Genomic DNA, 23193 nt, shown 5'->3' on the forward strand with positions numbered 1-23193 from the left:
ATTCTGATGAACTTGTCTAAAGTATATATAACTAGGGTTATTCTGTTGGACTTGTCTAAAATATATATAACTAAGGTTATTCTGTTAGACTTGCCTAAAGTATATATAACTAAGGTTGTTCTGTTGGACTTGTCTAAAGTATATATAACTAAGGTTAATCTGTTGGACTTGTCTAAAGTATATATAACTAGGGTTATTCTGTTGGACTTGTCTAAAGTGTATACTGTATAACTGGGCTTATTCTGTTGGACTTGTCTAAAGTATATATATCTAGGGTTATTCCTGAGGCAGATGTGATGTTTTAGCTCTAATGATATGTGTATACCACATGAGAATGCAGTTAATAGATATGTGATGTTTTAGCTCTAATGATATGAGTATACCACATGAGTGTGCAATTCATAGAGATGTGATGTTTTAGCTCTAACGATATGAGTATACCACATGAGTGTGCAATTAATAGAGATGTGATGTTTTAGCTCTAATGATATGAGTATACCACATGAGAGTGCAATTCATAGAGATGTGATGTTTTAGCTCTAACGATATGAGTATACCACATGAGAGTGCAATTAATAGAGATGGGATGTTTTAGCTCTAATTATATGAGTATACCACATGAGTGTGCAATTAATAGAGATGTGATGTTTTAGCTGTAATGATATGAGTATATCACATGAGAGTGCAATTAATAGAGATGTGATGTTTTAGCTCTAATGATATGAGTATACCACATGAGAGTGCAATTAATAGAGATGTGATGTTTTAGCTCTAATGATATGAGTATACCACATGAGAGTGCAATTAATAGAGATGTGATGTTTTAGCTGTAATGATATGAGTATACCACATGAGAGTGCAATTAATAGAGATGTGATGTTTTAGCTCTAATGATATGAGTATACCACATGAGCGTGCAATTAATAGAGATGTGATGCTTTAGCTCTAATGATATGAGTATACCACATGAGAGTGCAATTAATAGAGATGTGATGTTTTAGCTGTAATGATATGAGTATATCACATGAGAGTGCAATTAATAGAGATGTGATGTTTGAGCTCTAATGATATGAGTTTACCACATGAGAGTGCAATTAATAGAGATGTGATGTTTTAGCTGTAATGATATGAGTATACCACATGAGCGTGCAATTAATAGAGATGTGATGCTTTAGCTCTAATGATATGAGTATACCACATGAGAGTGCAATTAATAGAGATGTGATGTTTTAGCTCTAATGATATGAGTATACCACATGAGAGTGCAATTAATAGAGATGTGATGTTTTAGCTGTAATGATATGAGTATACCACATGAGAGTGCAATTAATAGAAATGTGATGTTTTAGCTGTAATGATATGAGTATACCACATGAGTGTGCAATTAATAGAGATGTGATGTTTTAGCTGTAATGATATGAGTATACAACATGGGTAAAAAATTTTCTGATTCTCCAGGACATCTTTTTATTTCAAATGACGGCAAAAACCTTTGCAAACTAGTTTTACTTCACTTATTATCTACTTTAATAAGTAAAGTAAAACGTAAATAAGTGTAGTAAAATAAGTAAAAGTAAGTATATTTGTTTACTTATTTGTTTACTTTTTATAACAGGTCATATTTATTTGTTTATATATTATAATAGGTCATAATTGTTTATTTATTTCTCTATGTAAATCTCAGTTTTTGTGTATTAATCTTTCTGTTTTCATCTGTGTTTAAAGCTAGTGTATAAGATATAGGCCTAAAATACGCATACTAATGGTGAGTTACACGCACCGTCACTCAACCTAGCTTTCACTAAGCTTAGCAATACGTATACTAGATTACTCAAATTAGCTAATGGCAGCTATATTACTCGCCACTGTTTATGAGCTGTTTTTTATTACCCGTGCAACGTCGGACACTCATGTAGTATATTATAATAGGCCATCTTTTGTTTTACTTCCTTTTGAGTTGTAACCATCCCTAAAGACCGACGAAGCAAATCCACAACTTATTATTATTTTATCTCAGCTCAACGGACTCACTCAGTCATTTTGTGTATCAAATCATTACTTGAAAAGCTAGATTTATTCTACAATGCAGAATTGGCTAACAATGTGCATGCACTCATGGGATGACAACTCTTTACTGACATCCAAATACCGATAATCACTGCTAGAGGCAACCATTCAATGTTGTGGACCTATCCAGAATTAACGCCTGAGCAATAATATACATTGTAAATCTACTGCCTGGTTAGTTCATTTTCCCTGATACTACTGGTTAGAATTGTTACAATATGTTTGTCATAGTTGAGCTGGATAATGAATTAAAGAAGAATGTTGACTAACAGACACCCAGAGGCAAAGGTTTTCATAAGGTATAATTGGCTACTAGCAGATGGGGTTTACATGATCTTATTAGAGATACTAGGTGTTGCTGAAAATTCTAACATCTCCTACGAACTACAGCAGCTTCATTAATAAAGATGCACAGAATCGCAACATGGCTTAATCTAATACAGCTGGTACCATCCATATTCTAGCCTGTAAAAAATGTGAATCTATAGCGAGGCAGCAATTAATCTCTATTTCATTGTCAATTTGCTGACAGAAAATTATAGCAGGAAATTAAAGTGTAAAAAAGGCAAGAGGTAAGTAATTAAGTTGTAATTATCTACCTACTTACTGACAACTCACCTTGAGGGAATCGACGCTAATACAGCTGTAAGTCTTATGTAGTCTGGCTATACTGCTGTGACCGATGCCCCCAACCACAGCCATGCACGTGTTGAAAGATTTCAGGTTTACCAAGTGCTGTAACAGTTATAGTAGTATGGTAATAAAATACTACCTTCATCCGTGAAATGCAGTCAGCTAGCGACGCTGTTTTTAGTGATGCTTAAACTAACGTTGTCAGCTAATCTATTTCAGTGAGTCAACTTTCACACAGGTTAAGATCATTGCTAATAGCGAGTCAATTTTCACACAGGTTAAGATCATTGCTAGAGGAAAAACCTGTTTTAAAAATAGACAAATTAAAGCTTTCATTTGATTTTCCCAACAGGTCTGTAAACTCTTTAGAAAGTATTTTTGGAAAATCTTACAATCTTGCAAAATCTCACCTGAGAGACCTGAATAAACTTTGAGATTACGGCAGCACGCTGCCGAGGGTGTGTTTTGGACAGCACCATGAGCTGAACCCATTGGGTGAGACCATTGAGTATGGTGACAGACCTTTCGAGCTGGCTGCAGCCGGACATAAAGCCAGAATGAGCATACCGCTTGTATTCAGCCAACTTGAAATAAAACATCATTTACTCACCAACTATGAACTATGCAATATAGGTACTAGAAATTCCCCTGTCATACAGCCCACGACCAAAGTGATATTGGAAAAAAGAAAGGGTACTGCTGGTTGAGAAATGCAATATTAGCAGTCAAATGGCACTGCAGTGCAATAGGAGAACTGCAATGGTAGCTGCAATGGTAGCTGTAATGTACTGGGTGTTATTATGTACAACAAACAGCAATAATGAAAAGAAAAGATTATATGTTTATATCTTTCCCCTGCAATAGGAGAAATACAATAATATAAGTTTATATATAATTGTGTCAAAGCTTGTGTCAAATTATATATAGCTTGTGTCAAAGTGCAGACATTCAAATAAGCACTTAATTTGCAATGCTGTGACATGAACCAATTAAATTGTTGTATTACCATATATGTAGCTGGCCTTTATTGTTAAGCTACTCGATGTGTTTTTACGTACAGTCATATGAGCTTCAAATCATTTTAATTTTACCTGATGAATGGTAGCAACCATGAAACTTTAAGTTGTAAAATGTTTTAAAAGTTTTCAGTTCTTAATATAGTTTATATAAATGCTCTATTTTAATATTGAGCACTCTCTTCTAGTGAACTGCAACCTTCTTCTTCATCAGTATAATTATATATATATATATATTATGTAGCATTAGCATTCATGTGTGTCTGAAAGTTTTTTGCAAACTGGAGCAAAATGAAAAAATGGGTCATGATCACAGAAACCATGGTCAATTCGGATGTGTGAGATTTAGAGTTATCTACACTAGCAAAAGGAGAAAATTGTCAGTTATTTTGCAAACAAATTTTTTATTCCAGCTTAATTACAGCAGATTTTATGGTCAATATACTAAATGCATGTTTACCATTAGTGCGAAAACATAGTTATGAGAAAACTGGTGTTAAAGTTTGAGAAACAAAAACCAATGCACAATTTTGTTTACATTTCAAAACGTCATAGCAACCAATATCAAGAAGTTGTGATATTTGTCTAGATTTCAGTATTTATATCCAAAAAATTTTGCTGAATTTAAAAATCTATACAGATTTTAGCTGGTTGTCATAAAAATAGTTGTATATCTATAAGAAAATGTAGGCCTATAACTTAATTTTGCAGATATTAAAAACGGCTTGGCAGTTACTGCGATATTGGGCACAGCCGTAGTATCATCAACAAAATCTTTAGAAAAATAATAATAGTAACATATTGCCCAACATCGGTCACTATATACTTTGATTACATAAATTCAAATGATATAGTAGCGCTTAATTCATATAATTAAATCTTATAATAATCCCATTAAATCGAACAATTATTTTTATAATTAAATATTGTAATAATCTTATAAGAATCAATAAACAAATATCATCGTCATTTCTTTCACTTTCACTGCTTTGGACATCAGTTGGAATACCAAAGTACTTATTATAAGTGTCCAAAATGTCAGAGATAATTTTATAATTGGCAAAAAAGAAACGATTACTTTTCAGTACTTCTACATTAATTACAGAAACCTTCGGCAATTGGACAATGCCATAGACTGGTGAGAAGTCCACGTTTTTCTCGTGAAATGCACACTGCATAATAGTTCTACTATCTGTCGCACAGCTTTATTGGCATTTTGTTGGCCGGTCTTAATTTTGATTAGAAGAGGCTTGTCAGGCTTGTCAGCAATAATCTCACGACCAAACACTCGCTTCGCTCGTGTTTGGTCGTGAGATTATTGCTTTACAGACTGCTGGAGTTATGTGCTCATTATTAATTTGTATTCTACTTGGGAGTCTATAAAAGACATTTATAAAATATTATTTTATTAGTACAGCAGCACAGCAGTATACATTATGCAATAGTACAATACTATGCTATATAATATCAAAGACTAAATCAAAAATTTTAAAAAAGTTCTTCAAAATGTTTACATGTTTTTGTCATTCTCAGTTGCTTAACGTTTTATGATACTTTAAGTAGATGAGAAAAAACTAGAAGATATTTTTAAAGCAATTTTATATGTTTTATGTATACGTAAAGCGTTTACATATGTCGTATGCGTATGTCGTATGCGTATACGTACATATGCACTTCCATATGTATAGCACTCTTATTGTAGTATAAAACTAGTAACTCTTCAAGCACAGCTGAACAGATAAAGACAGAAGTTGGCACTCGCTTCGCTATTCGAAAAGACAAAGGGTATACCTGTCACGTTATTTTGAGAACAATACTTGAACAGTAAAAAGTATATCAGGTCCGTTATTTAATGAAATACTAAAAAAAATAAAGATATACCAAAAATAATCTCTCAGTGAAATATGAAAAGGTAGAAGAATGAAAGATATGTTGGTAAGGTTATGTAGAAATAATAAGTAAACAACTGAGAGGACAACTCCCAATTAAGACGATGCAAACAACTTACCGGGATGCGGCGACAGGCTTTATAATCTATATAACTGAGGTGCTTAGCTAGCTCCTCAGAGCTCAGATGATGAAACACCAAAGATATCTTATTTTGAGAATCTGTTCTCTGAGTACCAGAAATCTTTGCAGTTATCTTCCTCATCCAATCATATGACGGGATATCATCTACAGTAAAATGGTAAAGTCGAGTGTGTCATGTAATGTTGGTAAAATATTTTTAGGGCAAAAATTGAATATAGTAAGCATTGACCTTAAGCCAGTAAGAAGCAATTAAAATTGTCAATCTACATGTATTACTGTCATATTCACAGATATTAGGAATGCATTGAACAATTCAAACTATTTCTCCATAACAGATGTTATTTGATTAACGTGCAAACAGAAACTAACTCCTTGGTAGTCGGTTAGTTGAAGATCAATTGTAAAGGCAAAGAGAAAACTTCAAGAGTATCTTAGGAGTGAGTTGCGAAGAAACACGAAGGTTAAATCTTTAGAGCTATCTAATCATATAAACCTGGCTATCAATCTAGCCTTGGAGCAAACACATCTTCATCAATTCTATAACTTCACTTAAATTGCTCAAATTCTTGTTCGAAAGTCAAAGCTAGGAATTTCTTAGCAGTTCTGGAACCCATCAAACCCCTCAAGTATTCTTCCTGGACGCCTTTGGTCAGGTGACCTTCCAGGGTTCACCCAGCGATGTGGCCTCTGTAAACTACTCCGATCTAATTATGTCCAATATAATCAAATAGAAGAGCAAAGAACGAGGTCTAGACTCGAAGCTTTTTGCAAAACATAAACTATGCCTGGCTTCAAATAGTACCTGATGATACGAGCTTGTATAACTCAGATGATTCTTTTTGTAGTGTCTTTCGAAATCTCCTGGCCGCTTCAGAGAGTTCTGTTCCTGGCTCAAAGTGAACTGGAAACTTTTGCATCCAGTATCTAGAGATTGGAGAAGCAGAGACTGTCTTATACATCGATCGACAGACCACATAGTTTTTAAAGAACAAAAGCCTGTTCTCTGGTATTGATGTATCTTACAATAGGTTTCATTATGAAAGCGCAAGAGTTGGGCCCGCTCACTCATGCTTTTCATCACAGCAAAAAAACTGTTTTTAGATACCAAATGTAATGCCATGAACTTATAGCTGGTAAGGGAAGTTTAAGGGGGGAGGGTCATTCTGTTACATTGTATAATACAGCCACTGTTATATCTGTTACATTGCATAACACAGCCACTGTTATGTCTGTTACATTGCTTAACACAGCCACTGTTATGTCTGTTACGTCGCATAACACAGCCACTGTTATGTCTGGTACATTGTATAACACTGCCACTGTTATGTCTGTTACATTGTATAATACAGCCACTGTTATATCTGTTACGTTGTATAACACAGCCACTGTTATGTCTGTTACATTGTATAACACAGCCACTGTTATGTCTGTTACATTGCTTAACACAGCCATTGTTTATTCTGTTACATTGCTTAACACAGCTACTGTCATATCTGTTACATTGTATAACACAGCCACTGTTATATCTGTTAAATTGCTTAACACAGCCACTGTTATGTCTGTTACATTGCTTAACACAGCCACTGTTTATTCTGTTACATTGTATAACACAACTACTGTTAAGTCTGTTACATTGTATAACACAGCCACTGTTATGTTGAGTCCCTTAAAAAGCCTCACAATAAAATGGCAAAATATGTGATGTTTTCATATAAATAGTAAATTTGTAAGTCAGTAAAATAACCTGAATCAACAGTTCAGTTTAGTTCGGATGAATGCCTTTCAATTACTCATCTGAACCTCCCTCCGTTTTCAGCCACGAATCTTATTTGATATCTCTACTGGTAACTTGTCTATAAAAGCCTGCACTTTGTGTGTGATATCTCTACTGGTAGCTTGTCTATAAAAGCCTGCACCTTATGTGTGATATATCTACTGGTAGCTTGTCTATAAAAGCCTGTACTTTATGTGTGATATCTCTACTGATAGCTTGTCTATAAAAGCCTGCACCTTATTTGCGATATATCCACTGGTAGCTTGTCTATAAAAGCCTGCGCTTTGTGACAGTTTCTCAATAGTTTTTATGTGGACTGCTTATGATGCTGAGTTATAGCCAATTGAGTCACACCGTTTACTCATTACCCTTTCTTTTTTTCATTATTATTATTTCAATTAGCATTATTTTAGCATCATAAGAGATTTTTTGAGGCCAAAAGGGTTGAATTCTATCTAGAAACTGGAATTCGGTTGCAATTTTCTCGATTGCAATTTCTGTCAGTTGTCAGGGTAACACTTTGCAAGGCTTGATCGTTGACTCCCATAATCCTGATCGGCCAAGAAATTACAGCAGGCGTGTGGTAAACCAAACCTGCTACATTCACTGCCCGTAAACAAGACTGGAGGCTACATGCCCGACTTGTACAATTATACACTTCATTACACCGATTGCATTCAATTTCAGTTTTTAAGGAAGAGCTGATCTTTTCTACTAATGGTTTAAGCAATCAATATCAACTGTGTAGTCATTACCTAGTAGTATAGAATCCCTGACCAGCAAACAACACAACACAAGCAAGAGTACAACAGCAATTGCAATCAAAGTGTTAGCACAAAATGTTTCAAGGATATTTAGGAACAAAATTTAAGTGCAAAAACACTATGAATATAAAATACCGCTCAGAGTTTAAATTGTGAATACAAAAAATCGGTTTCCATTGCGAAGTTAAATTTTTCAAATACCAACACAAATTTAAAAAAGTTTTTTATGTAAAGTTAACAAATTTACAAAACAAGTTAAAAGTAAAATTGTGAAAACAACACTGCTACCAAGCGTCAGTCATTAAGCATATTACATAAGTATTCAAAGGAATATTGCCACCAGCAACTATGTTGTTATCAGGGTCGGAGTGACGGCAGAAATTTCTATTAAATTATATTAATAACTAGCTGTGCTACTTGGCGTTGCCCGGGTAATAAAAAAGTCTTTGCATAGAAAATTGATTTGTATTTAACATATAACAGCATTTGCCATTCTAACTTTCAAACTACATATCATGGGAAAAGTGTTTTGTCTTATAAACAATAAAAAGTAGTGAGAGTTGCTCGCTATTAGCCAGCGCGCTAAGCGCCAGTACGTTTAATAATGTGAGCGAACAGCTTCTCGTGACGTCATGCTATGACCTGCATCCATCGTATGCGAAGCCGTTAGTTATTTACTCTCGTATAATGACTTATATTGACAAGCTAGCAATTCAGTCTTTGTAGTACTGGGTAGGGTGTCGGACTAACAAATGGCAGGGTCCGTGTTCGAATCATCTTCGCTTTATGGAATCTTTATTCCAAGATTTTAAGATCTATATCCGGACAATCATACCTATGAATACACATACGACGACCAACTTTGAGAAATGTAAATATATATATTATTCGGTAGTTTTTAAATGAATTATTACTTTAATTAATTAATTTTGGGTTTGCAAATTTGCATTATTAATTGAATTAACAAATTATTTTGTTTAAATTCAATTAATAATTAGATTAGCAAATAAGCACAATCATGATTGAGTTAGTGAATTAACTTTTCTAAAAGCTTAATTACCTGCTAAATTATAAAATAAGTGTTTGAGTAAACTTTATTGAAAATTGATTTAATAATGTATTTGCAGGAAAAACCGCATGAATTATTAAATTTTGAATTAACACACCTAAGAATTCAGCATTAACTTAAATTAAACTGCTAATTGATAATTTAATGAATAACTTGATGCAATTATTATTGCTCCTTATTAATTGACCAGAAACCTGGTTGTCATATCTTTTGACTGTTTAGCAGCGCCTAAAGGTTTTACAAAGATGTCAAAAATATAGTTCCTAAAGAAACACAAATCAAAATCTGGTTGTATATAATAAACAGAATTTGAGTTATATGCCAATATAAGTAAGACTTGTGCTTTGACTTGAGCTTAATAAGGGCTGTTTTGCCTTAAATTAGGAAATTATTGGCATCACCTTGTAACGAGTTTTATCCTCTATCAACTCGTGTATAATAAAGCAACCAATTATAAAGCTGCTGCAAATGGAATGTATTTTTGTTTGTCAACATTGTGGTCTTTCCAGTCAAGATTATAAAAATGACCTGTTTTATTGGAAACTACCATATTGCTAGTCATATAGCTTGTTTGGTTCACGAGACCCTCTCATACACAGCACTGTGACTGGGCATGCTGTCAGTTGCTGAGGTTCTCTTGGCACATGTAACAGTTGAAAGGCAATACATTATTTGTGCAACAATACAGGGCTCTCTCAGGGATTGCCCATGCGTCAACTCTTCTATGACAATCAGAAACCATGCCCGCCATAACTGCAGTGTTGTTGTTATGTCCAGTTACCTTTCAAACGCAATTTACTGTGTGAATATCCGAGAAGTGCAATCATTTTCTAGTAACCTTTTATCCTGCTAATGTTTATGACCCGCTTGAAATCTGACTTTCTAGAAATTTGAAGTTGTATCACGTTAACCAGTATGCTCTGTAAAAATATCTTGTCGTACTCACTTTAAGGCAAAGCACACCTTGCGACAATTTGCTGGGTGTAGAGCGGAGCAGTATGCGGGACCACAGGTTAATGCTCCATTCGCAACACAATCATTGGCTGTCAGCAATAACTCAAAATTGTTCACCTCTGATGCCTTACTAAGAGTTCCAGTTGATGAGCCTAATGATGGTTCATCAGACATGATCCTGGACAAGTACTTGTTATTTCGTCTCCTTAGTTGGAGATCACTGCAAGTGCAGCGGATGCAGCTGCTGTCTGCCACCTAAAACATCATAAGCTGTGTTAAAGTACATAGATAGAGACTGTGTTAAAGTACATAGATAGAGACTGTGTTAAAGTACATAGATAGAGACTGTGTTAAAGTACATAGATAGAGACTGTGTTAAAGTACATAGATAGAGACTGTGTTAAAGTACATAGATAGAGACTGTGTTAAAGTACATAGATAGAGACTGTGTTAAAGTACATAGATAGAGACTGTGTTAAAGTACATAGATAGAGACTGTGTTAAAGTACATAGATAGAGACTGTGTTAAAGTACATAGATAGAGACTGTGTTAAAGTACATAGATAGAGACTGTGTTAAAGTACATAGATAGAGACTGTGTTAAAGTACATAGATAGAGACTGTGTTAAAGTACATAGATAGAGACTTTGTTAAAGTACATAGATAGAGACTGTGTTAAAGTACATAGATAGAGACTGTGTTAAAGTACATAGATAGAGACTGTGTTAAAGTACATAGATAGAGACTGTGTTAAAGTACATAGATAGAGACTGTGTTAAAGTACATAGATAGAGACTGTGTTAAAGTACATAGATAGAGACTGTGTTAAAGTACATAGATAGAGACTGTGTTAAAGTACATAGATAGAGACTGTGTTAAAGTACATAGATAGAGACTTTGTTAAAGTACATAGATAGAGACTGTGTTAAAGTACATAGATAGAGACTGTGTTAAAGTACATAGATAGAGACTGTGTTAAAGTACATAGATAGAGACCTTTCATAAAACCCTATCAACAGCTTATCTGTTTTTTTATTCACATCTTTTTTATTTGATGTATTCAGAAGATCAGTCTGATGTCTATTTCCTTGATGCTTTAATAACCCCCTCCTTAAGTCTTTAATAACCTCCTCCTTAAGTCTTTAATAACCCCCTCTTTAAGTCTTTAATAAACCCCTCCTTCCCTCTACTTAATGATTTAGTAACCTCCTCCCTCCCTCTCCTTAATACTTTAATAACCCCTCCTTAGGGCTTTTATAACCCCCTCCTAAAGTCTTTAATAACCCCCTCCCTCCCTCTCCTTAAAATGCTTTAATAACCCCCTCCCTCTCCTTAAAATGCTTTAATAACCCCCTCACTCTCCTTAAAACGCTTTAATAAACCCCTCCCTCCCCTTAAAATGCTTTAATAAACCCCTCCCTCTCCTTAAAATGCTTTAATAAACCTCTCCCTCTCCTTAAAATGCTTTAATAAACCTCTCACTCCCCTTAAAATGCTTTAATAAACCCTCCCTCCCCTTAAAATGCTTTAATAAACCCCTCCCTCCCCTTAAAATGCTTTAATAAACCCCTCCCTCCCCTTAAAATGCTTTAATAAACCTCTCCCTCTCCTTAAAATGCTTTAATAAACCCCTCCCTCTCCTTAAAATGCTTTAATAACTTTCTCCCTCCCCTTAAAATGCTTTAATAACCCCCTCCCTCTCCTTAAAATGCTTTAATAACCCCTCCCTCTCCTTAAAATGCTTTAATAACTTTCTCCCTCCCCTTAAAATGCTTTAATAAACCCTCCCTCTCCTTAAAATGCTTTAATAACTTTCTCCCTCCCCTTAAAATGCTTTAATAACCCCCTCCCTCTCCTTAAAATGCTTTAATAACCCCCTCACTCTCCTTAAAATGCTTTAATAACTTTCTCCCTCCCCTTAAAATGCTTTAATAACCACCTCCCTCCCCTTAAAATGCTTTAATAACCCCCTCACTCTCCTTAAAACGCTTTAATAAACCCCTCCCTCCCCTTAAAATGCTTTAATAAACCCCTCCCTCTCCTTAAAATGCTTTAATAAACCCCTCCCTCTCCTTAAAATGCTTTAATAAACCTCTCCCTCTCCTTAAAATGCTTTAATAAACCTCTCACTCCCCTTAAAATGCTTTAATAAACCCCTCCCTCTCCTTAAAATGCTTTAATAAACCCTCCCTCTCCTTAAAATGCTTTAATAACCCCTCCCTCTCCTTAAAATGCTTTAATAAACCCCTCCCTCCCCTTAAAATGCTTTAATAACTCCTTCCCTCTCCTTAAAACGCTTTAATAAACCCCTCCCTCCCCTTAAAATGCTTTAATAAACCCCTCCCTCTCCTTAAAATGCTTTAATAAACCTCTCCCTCTCCTTAAAATGCTTTAATAAACCTCTCACTCCCCTTAAAATGCTTTAATAAACCCTCCCTCCCCTTAAAATGCTTTAATAAACCCCTCCCTCCCCTTAAAATGCTTTAATAAACCCCTCCCTCCCCTTAAAATGCTTTAATAAACCTCTCCCTCTCCTTAAAATGCTTTAATAAACCCCTCCCTCCCCTTAAAATGCTTTAATAAACCCCTCCCTCTCCTTAAAATGCTTTAATAACCCCTCCCTCTCCTTAAAATGCTTTAATAACTTTCTCCCTCCCCTTAAAATGCTTTAATAAACCCTCCCTCTCCTTAAAATGCTTTAATAACTTTCTCCCTCCCCTTAAAATGCTTTAATAACCCCCTCCCTCTCCTTAAAATGCTTTAATAACCCCCTCACTCTCCTTAAAATGCTTTAATAACTTTCTCCCTCCCCTTAAAATGCTTTAATAACCACCTCCCTCCCCTTAAAATGCTTTAATAACCCCCTCACTCTCCTTAAAACGCTTTAATAAACCCCTCCCTCCCCTTAAAATGCTTTAATAAACCCCTCCCTCTCCTTAAAATGCTTTAATAAACCCCTCCCTCTCCTTAAAATGCTTTAATAACCCCTCCCTCTCCTTAAAATGCTTTAATAACTTTCTCCCTCCCCTTAAAATGCTTTAATAAACCCCTCCCTCCCCTTAAAATGCTTTAATAAACCCCTCCCTCCCCATAAAATGCTTTGATAACTCCTTCCCTCTCCATAATGCTTTAATAAACATGCAGATGCTGATGTCCTCAATCACTCTGATTGTTCTTCAGTCACTGTATCGATCTTTAAAGATTTGGTTGCGTCAAATTTGAGTTGATCGTAAATGAGAGCATTTTTTTCCTCTATCAGCTGATACATTGTTTGTTGTGTTAGGCGATTTCATTGCCAAGATATTTGAAGATTAAAATCGAAAAAATCTGATCGCGGTGAAAACGCTCAGACCAAAAAACATGCCCAGACTTGCCCAAAATGATGTCACGCTTGATATATCTGTCAATATATCTCGTATTCACATCGGCTATTTGCGATAAAAGTCTAGTCCTACGCGGCTCTATTGGCTTATATTTAATTTTGTATTTGCTCATGTTGGCTAGAATAAAATTTTAAACCCCGCTACAGATGCTAGTCTATTGATAACCTAAGCACTCGGCCACATTTGTATTCGATGAAAGATTTTTTTACAGACTTTTGGATTCTTCTGGCTATCTGGCGTATGTGAAACGAACACGGCTCCAGTCGCTTCAGGAAAAGTGATTTTTAGTCATAACCTCAATAGAAATTGTGGATTTTAGTAACATAAAGAAATAGTAAAAAGAACAGTACTTTAATATTATGATAGAAAGTGAGCAAAGGTGTGAAGACAAACGATACATCAGCTCTCCTATAACATATAGAACATATACTCTCCTATAACATATATAACATATACTCTCCTATAACATATATAACATACACTCTCTTATAACATATATAACATATACTCTCCTATAACATGTATAACATATACTCTCCTATAACATATATAACATATATAACATATATAACATACACTCTCCTATAACATTACAGGTGAGGGAAAGACTCTAATAAGTATTACAGCCTAAGAAATTACCAATGAGTATCCGGGCAATACAGTGCATACAGTGCAGGACAATACAGTCCATACAGTGCTTACAGTGCTTACAGTGCAGGGCAATACAGTGCATACAGTGTAGGGAAATACAGTGCATACAGTGCAGGACAATACATTCCATACAGTGCATACAGTGCAGGACAATACAGTCCATACAGTCTATACAGTGTATACAGTGTAGGGAAATACAGTGCAGGGCAATACAGTGCATACAGTACATACAGTTCAGAGCAAAACAGTGCATACAGTACATACAGTTCAAAGCAATACAGTGCATCGCGCAAAGCAATACTACAAATCTACACTTGATTACAATAACTTTGGTTTTAGGCGCAATGACTAAAAATGAAGGCTACAAACGATCTAGACGATTTGTTATCCGTGTTCCGTAATTATTTAACAGGCCCTGTCAGATAACTGTCAGATAACTGTCAGATAATTGTCAGATAACTGTCAGATAACTGTCAGATAACTGTCAGATAACTGTCAGATAACTGTCAGATAACTGTCAGATAACTGTCAGATAACTGTCAGATAACTGTCAGATAACTGTCAGATAACTGTCAGATAACTGTCAAATAACTGTCAGATAACTGTCAGATAACTGTCAGATAATTGTCAGATAACTGTCAGATAACTGTCAGATAACTGTCAGATAACTGTCAGATAACTGTCAGATAACTGTCAGATAACTGTGAGGTTTTTTACAAACATGATGTAAGAGTATAAGCATTGCAAGTTAAATGGAGAAAAGTTGAGAAGACCCTAGATTATGACGAGTCTAAGGATGATACCGATAGTAGCTTCACTAGTAGCTGTTACCTCAAAATTCTGTGCTGTTCCTATCCTTTTCTCATCCAAGTCAAACATAGCTAGCTGTGCATTTTGGGTGATGGTTTGGAAAAACTCCAGAGAAGTGGTAAACCAAGGGTGCATTTGCAGGATTATCATAACAAACGAAGCTTGGCTCGAATTTACTTGTCCGTTAACAGCATCTTTGGGTGAATAAAACAGAGCTTTTTATATCATGTTGAAGTTTTATAAAGGCAAAACAAAATCTGAAACAAAAGTATTTAGCTTGTATAGACATTTGGTAGCTCCAATTTGAACTACTCGTACAATATGTATAGTACTTAGTTTGTATAGACATTTGGTAGCTCCAGGTCGAACTACTCATAATATATGTACAGTACTTAATTTGTATAGACATTTGGTAGCTCCAAGTCGAACTACTCATAATATATGCCCAGGGCTGATACTCTGAAAGAAACACCCATCTGGATAGGCCCAGACTTAGATATTGTAACCCAATCCCCTGGTTGGTCAATTTGAATTTGGATATTGTACCCCCAATCACCCAGTTGGTCAATTTGAAACGCATCCCCTAAACACTGAGAGTTCCCTAGAAGGCGCCCAGGTTCCACACACCGCTAAACACCCAATATGATTCATGCATTAATAAAGCAGAAAAAAGCTAAAAACAAAATTCCTAATTTTATTTAAATACGTTTTTATTTCGGATTTTTCGTTTGTTTAATATTGCAAAAACGATCGTTTATTCTTCTGCAAACGGCTTATTTCTTTGTTGCTAACAGAGACCAATGTATTGTAGTTTACTATTGGTGAAAAAATTAAACAAAAAAGGCAATTAGCTAACCATAAATCAATTTTGTGTTGGTTCCTGCGACCAACACGTAGAGGCGACTGGGTCGGCTTACTCTACCGGTCTGCATTCACCCTTCACAGGGGCTGTGTACTGGTTTCCCGTGACCAACACGCAGAGGCGACTAGGTCGGCTTACTCCACCGGTCAACATTAACCACCTTACACAAGAGATTTGCACCAAAGAGGTTTTATACTAGGTCGACCGGAGGTCGACGAGGTCGACAGTGTTCTTATGAGTCTATCCCCACAGCACAGTCCATAGACTAGGTCTTTGGAGATAGCTATATGCCGGGGTGGTTCTGGTAGCGCTTAAGGTAGCAGAAAGAGTATGATTCAATTGTACTGCATGTATTGAACGAACATAAAGAGCCGAGGCCCTGCCTTAAGTACATCAAATTATGCAAATTAGATGCTAAGACCAGCCTCCCTTAGGGGCGTGGCTACAAAAGGATAAAAAGGGAACATAACTCCAGTTAGAAACTGTACAAGAAGGATAGAAACTTTGTGTTCCACCACACACGCCGCCCCTATAGACAGCAATCGGCTATAATAAAAAAACAAAAAAAAATAAAAATAATAAAAAAAACACAAACGAACTAGAATATACTACAAGATAGGGATGTGTAAATAATGGTTGCTAGGGATAGTCAATGTTTTTAACGGGATTCGTGTCGCAATCTTTCACTTGGTCGACATCTGGTTAGCCAACTCTTCCAGGCGACGGGCCATTCGTCTGAGGCTAGAGGCCTCCTCTCGAAGGGCGTCCACCGTGGCTCGGGGTCGGACATCTCCCAGTCGACTTTGGATGCTCCCCACCGTCGTTAGCGACTTCCTGGGAGCAGGTATGGGCTTCCCCTTCTTGAGCGGACTACCTTTCCGATCTATCCGCTTTTCCTTCGGGGGAGAGGGAAAGGGTGCCTGCGGTCCTCTCCTCACAGGTGGCTTCATCTTAACCGGACCATAAGGCATAGGTTTCTCGAAGGCCGGTGGGTTGATTAATTGGACCCTCCTGATCCATGTGGGATAGCTGGCGCGGTCGACCTCGTAGATCTTAACGCCCGTTCTGCCGTGGTTTTTTCCGGTTCTCCACGCCCTTCATCCTCGATTGGTGCTTGGCTATCGTATCTCTCGAGGTAGAATTTCTCCCACATTTGCAGAAGAACCTCGTGAAGTGTTGTGCAATGTGAATCCGGCGCCTTCAGGGGGTGGATAATGACTGCTGGCACAACGGACAGTGGACACCGTCTTTCTGACATAGCTTCATTATTTTCCTGGTCGTCTCCTCTGAGACCCACTTGGTCGGTAGTCGAGAGCTCGGGGAGGAATCTTCCTTTGTCGAGTCGGAATCCATACCATCCAACGTTTCATTGGGAGCCGGGTGTAGTTCTAATGGAATCACTAGCTCCGATAGCAAGGGTAGAGCTCCGGTAATTGGAGAAGCTTCCTTAATGGTCTCTTTAATCACTTCTATGGCTGGAGGGTGTAAATATGCGTGTGTGTGCATGTCGAGCTGATAACAAACAGTGAGAGAGCTTTCTTTGGTTTCCAAAATGCCCGCCCTTCGGCCTTGACCCCTTCTGGCCTCTCCTGATTGGACAGTATTGGTGTCGTAATCCGCTAGATACGCAGGGGGCTTTCTTATTCGTTGGGGCCGCGTGGTGTTTCCGGTCCCAGTGGTACTAGCCTGGACTCCTTCATTCCCCGTAGCTCTTGCTTCTTCGGTCGCCAATTCGCAGCCAGTGTCGAGGCCAGCCCTCGAGTCAGAGTTGTGTTCACCTGGAGAGACCAAAAAATCTTCGCTGGGGAGCCGAGGTGGTTCCAATCTTCCTGGCGATTGTGGTATTGGTAAATCTATTAATCGACTAGGCAGAAGTGATTCGGAAATAACAGCATCTGGATTACCGTTTTTCTGTGATACTCGTCTCCGGGGATAACCTCTCATGTTGGGACGTCGGGCAGGTTCGACTTCAGTTGGGGCTCGACCTTGTTGCACAGGGCTAGGGCGACAGAGCCTTAATCTTCCTTCGGCCTGAGTGGATCGCTGTCCATATCTTTCTACTTCGTACGTATGATTTTCGTGACTCCTTAGTACGCGATAGGGCCCCACATACTTGGCCGCTAATTTCGGATTTTCCCCTTTTTTTCGCCGCTTGCTTAGCAACCATACGAGGTCACCCTCATTGAACAGCGGAGGCTCTCTCACATCGGTTGATACAATTTCCTTCTGTCTATCTCGGAGGAGAGTATGAGCTTGTATCAACCGGTCGTGAACAGTCTGGACATACTCGTGTGTGCTCGTAAACGACTCCAACCTATTTCCATGCAGCAATTGGTCAGGAAGACGAAGCTCTCGACCCAACATCAAATAATTGGGTGTTTCCTTAGTGGCGGAGTGCAGTAGCCCTCGCAGCGTCCGCATGATCTGTGGCAATAGTTGATCCCAGTCCTCTTGTCCTCTGCCCAGTAAAAGTGCTCGTAGGGAGTCACCCAATACTCGATTGTTTCTTTCAACCACACCATTTCCTTCGGGGTGGTACGGAGTGGTCCTAGATTTGTCGACTCCCCACAAGTCACATAGCTCTTGAAGCAAAGAGGACTCGAATTGGCTCCCCTGGTCGGTGTGGATAATTTCGGGCAGACCGAAGTAACTGAATACTCTTTCATCCAAGACTTGGGCCACCGTTGGAGCTGTAGCGTCAGGGATAGCCAAGGCATCCGACCACCGAGTGAAATGGTCAGTGAGTACCAACACCCAGCTATTTCCTCGAGGTGTCTGAGGTAGGGGTCCCACTAAATCTACTGCTAGACGTTGCCATGGCCTCCCAGCGTACAACCGTTGTCGATTCCCGGAGGTTCGGGCCTTTCCCGTCTTAGCCCGCTGGCAAACTTCACAGGAGAGAACTGCCCTCCTGATATCTCCAGTCATACCCGGCCAGTACCAATCCAACTGGACGCGCTTCAGGGTCCTTTCCACACCGCAGTGAGTTTGTTCGTGGGCCTTCCACAGGATCTCCTGTCGCAGAGTTTGGGGGCATACCACCACCACCCTTTCTCGCCCATTCTGAATGAGATGAAGGGTCAATACACCTGATTCGTCAATCTGGAGCTGATGGAACATCCGGGCCAACCGCTGCAACTCGGAGCTGCCTACTTGCAATTCTGCCTCTTCGACTCTTTTCCGGTTCCTGACGGCCTGGTAAATTATCCCTAGGTCGGTAGCGGGTCTCTGTTGCAATGCTCGTACTTCATCTAGTGAAGTTTGTACTACTGTCAACAATTCTGGGACATTTGGGGCAGCTGGCGGTGAGATATCTAAACTCGTGGCTCTAGCGTCTGATCGTACTGTAACTTGGTCAGTCTCCACAACGAGTCCTGGCTCACCTGCCACCTTGATGGCCCGTAACCGAGGGTTTTGAGACTTTCTGAGGGGGTTGTCCAACACTCTGGGTGAACCCGCACCGCATGGCAGCCGTACTGGAACTAGGCTGGCTGGTGTGGGAGTCGGGAGGCTGGGCCCTGATGTATGTCTGCTGCTGGGTAGTCGAGGCCATTCGTCTTCGTCCAACTGGTGGGCGCTAGGACTGGGTCCTCCTGTACCTCTTGGTGGCTGTACTGGAACTTGGTCCACTGGTACGGTAGTTTCCCAATTAGTCCCTGGGGGTACTAGAGAGTCACACACTTGTGACCTAGTTGGCCCCCGATCCCGCTTCTCAATGGCAGCACACTGCCGGCAGTCGATGCACTGTTGTCGACTCAACCCATCGGCGTTACCGTGCTTAACGCCTTTTTGATGGATGATTCGATACTTGTGCTCGGCTAGGCTCTCTAGCCACCGGGCCACCTGGCAAGAGGGTTCCTTTCTCCGGTGCAGCCAAACCAAGGAGGCATGATCTGTCCGGATAGTAAACTCTCTGCCATATAGGTATGGCCGGAAATGTCGGACAGCTAGCACGACTGCCAGCAGCTCTCTTCTAGTCACGCAGTAGTTGCGTTCGGCAGAGGAGAGGGTCTTGCTATAGTAGGCTATAGGTCGCTCCTTGCCTTGCTGGACCTGGGATAACACAGCTTCGGTCCCTACGTTACTAGCATCAGTATCGAGTACGTAGGGTAAAGAGGGATCAGGATATGCCAGTACTGGAGCGTGCGTCAGTGACCACTTGAGCTTAAGGAAAGCTTCCTGTTCATCTTCTCCCCACTTCCAGGGGACCCCCTCGCTTGTCAACAGGGTGAGAGGTTTGGCGATCGAGGCGTAGGCAGGTACGTATCGGTGGTAGTACCCAGTGTAACCCAAGTACGATCTTAATTGAGTCACATCCTGTGGTGCTGCCCATTCACTGATGGCCTGAATCTTCTCAGGGTCGGTAGCCACTCCAGTGTCGCTGACTATGTGGCCCAGGTACTTGACTTGGGTCTGGAACAGACTGCATTTAGAGGGCTTCAATTTTAATCCTGCCTGCCTCAATCGTTCCAACACCTCTGCCAGCCTAGTTACATGACTAGAGAAGTCTGCCGACATGACGATGATGTCGTCTAGGTATAGCAGCAAAGTTTTCCAGTGTAGCCCTTGGAGGACGCGTTCCATTAGCCGCTGGAAGGTAGCCGGAGCGGAGGTCAGCCCAAAGGGGAGCACCTTCCATCTCCATAATCCACTGCGTGTGGTGAATGCTGACCGTTCCGGGGCCTCGGCAGAGAGAGGTACCTGCCAATACCCGCTCATCATATCCAGGGTACTGAAAAACTTGCTGCCGGACAAGGCATCTAAACTCTCGTCAATCCGGGGAAGGGGTAGGCGTCCTGGCGAGTGACACTATTGAGCTTTCTATAGTCCACACATAATCGCCACGCCCCGTCCTTCTTCCTCACCAAGACCACCGGAGAGCTCCAGGCCCCGTGAGCGGGCTCAATCATGCCTTGTTTCTCAAGAGCCGAAACCTGTCGCTCGATTTCGGCTTCTTTCTCATGTCCTACTCGATATGGGGGTTGACGGATGGGTTGTGGCTTTGGGAGAAGGGGGATTTCATGTTGTACCAGAGTGGTACGCCCCACGTCTTCGCTTCCTTGGCTGAACACATCCGCATAACAAACCAAAAGGTCTTCCATCCTTCTGTGCTCGGTAGGGGACGAGCAATGCGGCGCCGCTTGTTGGAGCAAGTCCTGCATGTGGGGGGGCACGCCTGAAGGAGAAGGGGGATGTTCCTTAGGAGTCTCGACATCCTCCTTTGCTGTCCAGGGAACCCCTATTTCGTCCGGCCCTACTCCAGTGTATTGTCCCACAATCGTCCCTGCCGTCACGCGGACTGGATGGTCGGTAGGATTCATACAGCGGATGGCCACTCTCCCCTTTTTACCAGGTTGATGTAGGCTGGCGGCCACCATATAACTGCTTCTTACTCCTTCGATTAACCCTACTGGCTGATAGGATGAGGACATGAGACGCCCAGCAACTAGGACCTTGGCTCGAGGGGGAAGCGTTGTGGCTCGCATTATCTGAACTCCACTTGTCAGGGGTCGACCCTCTCTGTCAGTGCAAGTCAATTTCTGCCCATTTAACACCAACGTGGGTTGCTGAAAATTCATCTCACAGTGGTGGTCGACCAAGAATGGCATGCCCAGGATGGCATCCTCCTTCAGGGCACACACCACTAGAGATACAGTGACTTGGACACTCCTGACTCTGACTGGGAGAGTGATGAGTCCGTGAAATTGCAGCCGTGTACCATCTGCCATCCGCCCATAGTCTTCTCGAACCTCTAATCGGCTCTTGACATCCTTGGGTAAGCGCTCAAAAACATGCCGTCCCAACAGATTAGACGTGCATCCGGTGTCCACGAGAAACTGGACAAGCTGCCCTCCGATGCGACCTGGCAAGAAATAGCTGCTATTATGTGGCTTCCACAATTCATCTCCATGAGTTCGTCCGGCTTCGCTCATTCTCTGGAGGCCTTTTTTGGAAGGCCGAGACGGCTTTGGCCAGACGTATGTTTCTTCCTTGGTTTCTGAGGGTGGGAGACCTGCACACTCAGGTAAGGGCTGATACTGGTTATGCAAGGGGACCGGTGGCGACCAGGGGGGAGCCTGTGTCGCCTAGTCCGTCGCGGCCGTTGCCACTGGTCTTGCATTGGTATAGTAGATCCACAGTCAGCACTTCCCCCTACTGCTGTGGATGGGAACCGTTTCCCGACCTCGTGGCTTGAGGTGGTTGTCTTTGGATAGCTTGAGGGCACCGGCGCTGTACGTGCCCTGTCTGGCCGCAGCCCCAACAGTTAGGGTCCTTTTTCTCCGCTCCTCGTCGCCCCAATCGGTTTCCTTCTTTTAGTCCATCTGTTAACCCTTTTATAGCCAGTAGGACGTCATTCAGGGTGGCTGATGGAGGATCTGAGTGGATGGGGGCAACTGTAGCAGGGGTAGTCTCTTCCTCCTCCACTGTCATTACTAGGGGTCGAGCACCAGGCCGAGGAATAGTGGGCTGAATTTGCAGGAACTCATTCCCTGTCTGCACCGCTTCCTCTAAGCTCTGGGCTCTTATTGCCAAAAGATGGCGTTGGAGGTGCGTGTTTCCTAGAGTCAGGGAAAACGCATCCATGGCCATGTTAGCTTGGTAGGAGTCCGGAAGGTCAGCGTATGCTATCTTCACTAGACGCTCCATCTCCGTTGCGTGTTCTTGGAGGCTAGTCTTTGGCTCCCTCTTGAGGTGGAGCCTACTCTTAGCCTCTCTCGGGGAGAGCCCGTACTTGGTGCGTAAGGCCGAGAAGATGGAGGCAGGTGAATCTCCTCGACTGCAACCTCTGGCCTCCTCTTTCAATGTCTCACGCAGGTGGAGGAGAGTGGCCTTCTCATTCCACTCATTAGCTTCTGCAACCTCTTCGAACTGGGAGATGAATAGTTCCACATCTTCACTCCCATCGAATTTTGGTGGCTTGAAGCTAGCCTCCCTCCTAGGCATTTGTAAGGCTCTAGTAATAGCCTCTGTCATCTGACCAATCTGGTCGACCTGTTGTAGCTCTGCCTCAGCCAGATGTCTGGTAGCATTCCGTCGGCTGCTTGGCATGGTTACAAAGGTTGTCTTAGAAGTCCGTGTTACAGCAGTCAGATCCCACTGCTGCCACCAGTGTGTTGGTTCCTGCGACCAACACGTAGAGGCGACTGGGTCGGCTTACTCTACCGGTCTGCATTCACC

General features: G+C 40.6%; 1 protein-coding gene across 1 annotated transcript in view; it reads right to left on the reverse strand.

Annotated features, from left to right (window-relative positions):
- Positions 1-23193, reverse strand: part of LOC137399412 (ras guanyl-releasing protein 3-like) — a 38787-nt gene that overhangs the window by 9680 nt on the left and 5914 nt on the right. The window contains exons 2-7 of the mRNA XM_068085512.1: positions 15174-15346; positions 10301-10563; positions 6550-6671; positions 5725-5891; positions 3111-3284; positions 2686-2802 (exon numbers count right to left, since the gene is read on the reverse strand). Of these exons, the coding sequence (XP_067941613.1) occupies positions 2686-2802; positions 3111-3284; positions 5725-5891; positions 6550-6671; positions 10301-10563; positions 15174-15346 (1016 nt within the window). The remainder of the gene's footprint in view (positions 1-2685; positions 2803-3110; positions 3285-5724; positions 5892-6549; positions 6672-10300; positions 10564-15173; positions 15347-23193) is intronic.

This window comes from Watersipora subatra, chromosome 7, assembly GCF_963576615.1.
Source record: "Watersipora subatra chromosome 7, tzWatSuba1.1, whole genome shotgun sequence".
Lineage (NCBI taxonomy): Eukaryota > Metazoa > Bryozoa > Gymnolaemata > Cheilostomatida > Watersiporidae > Watersipora > Watersipora subatra.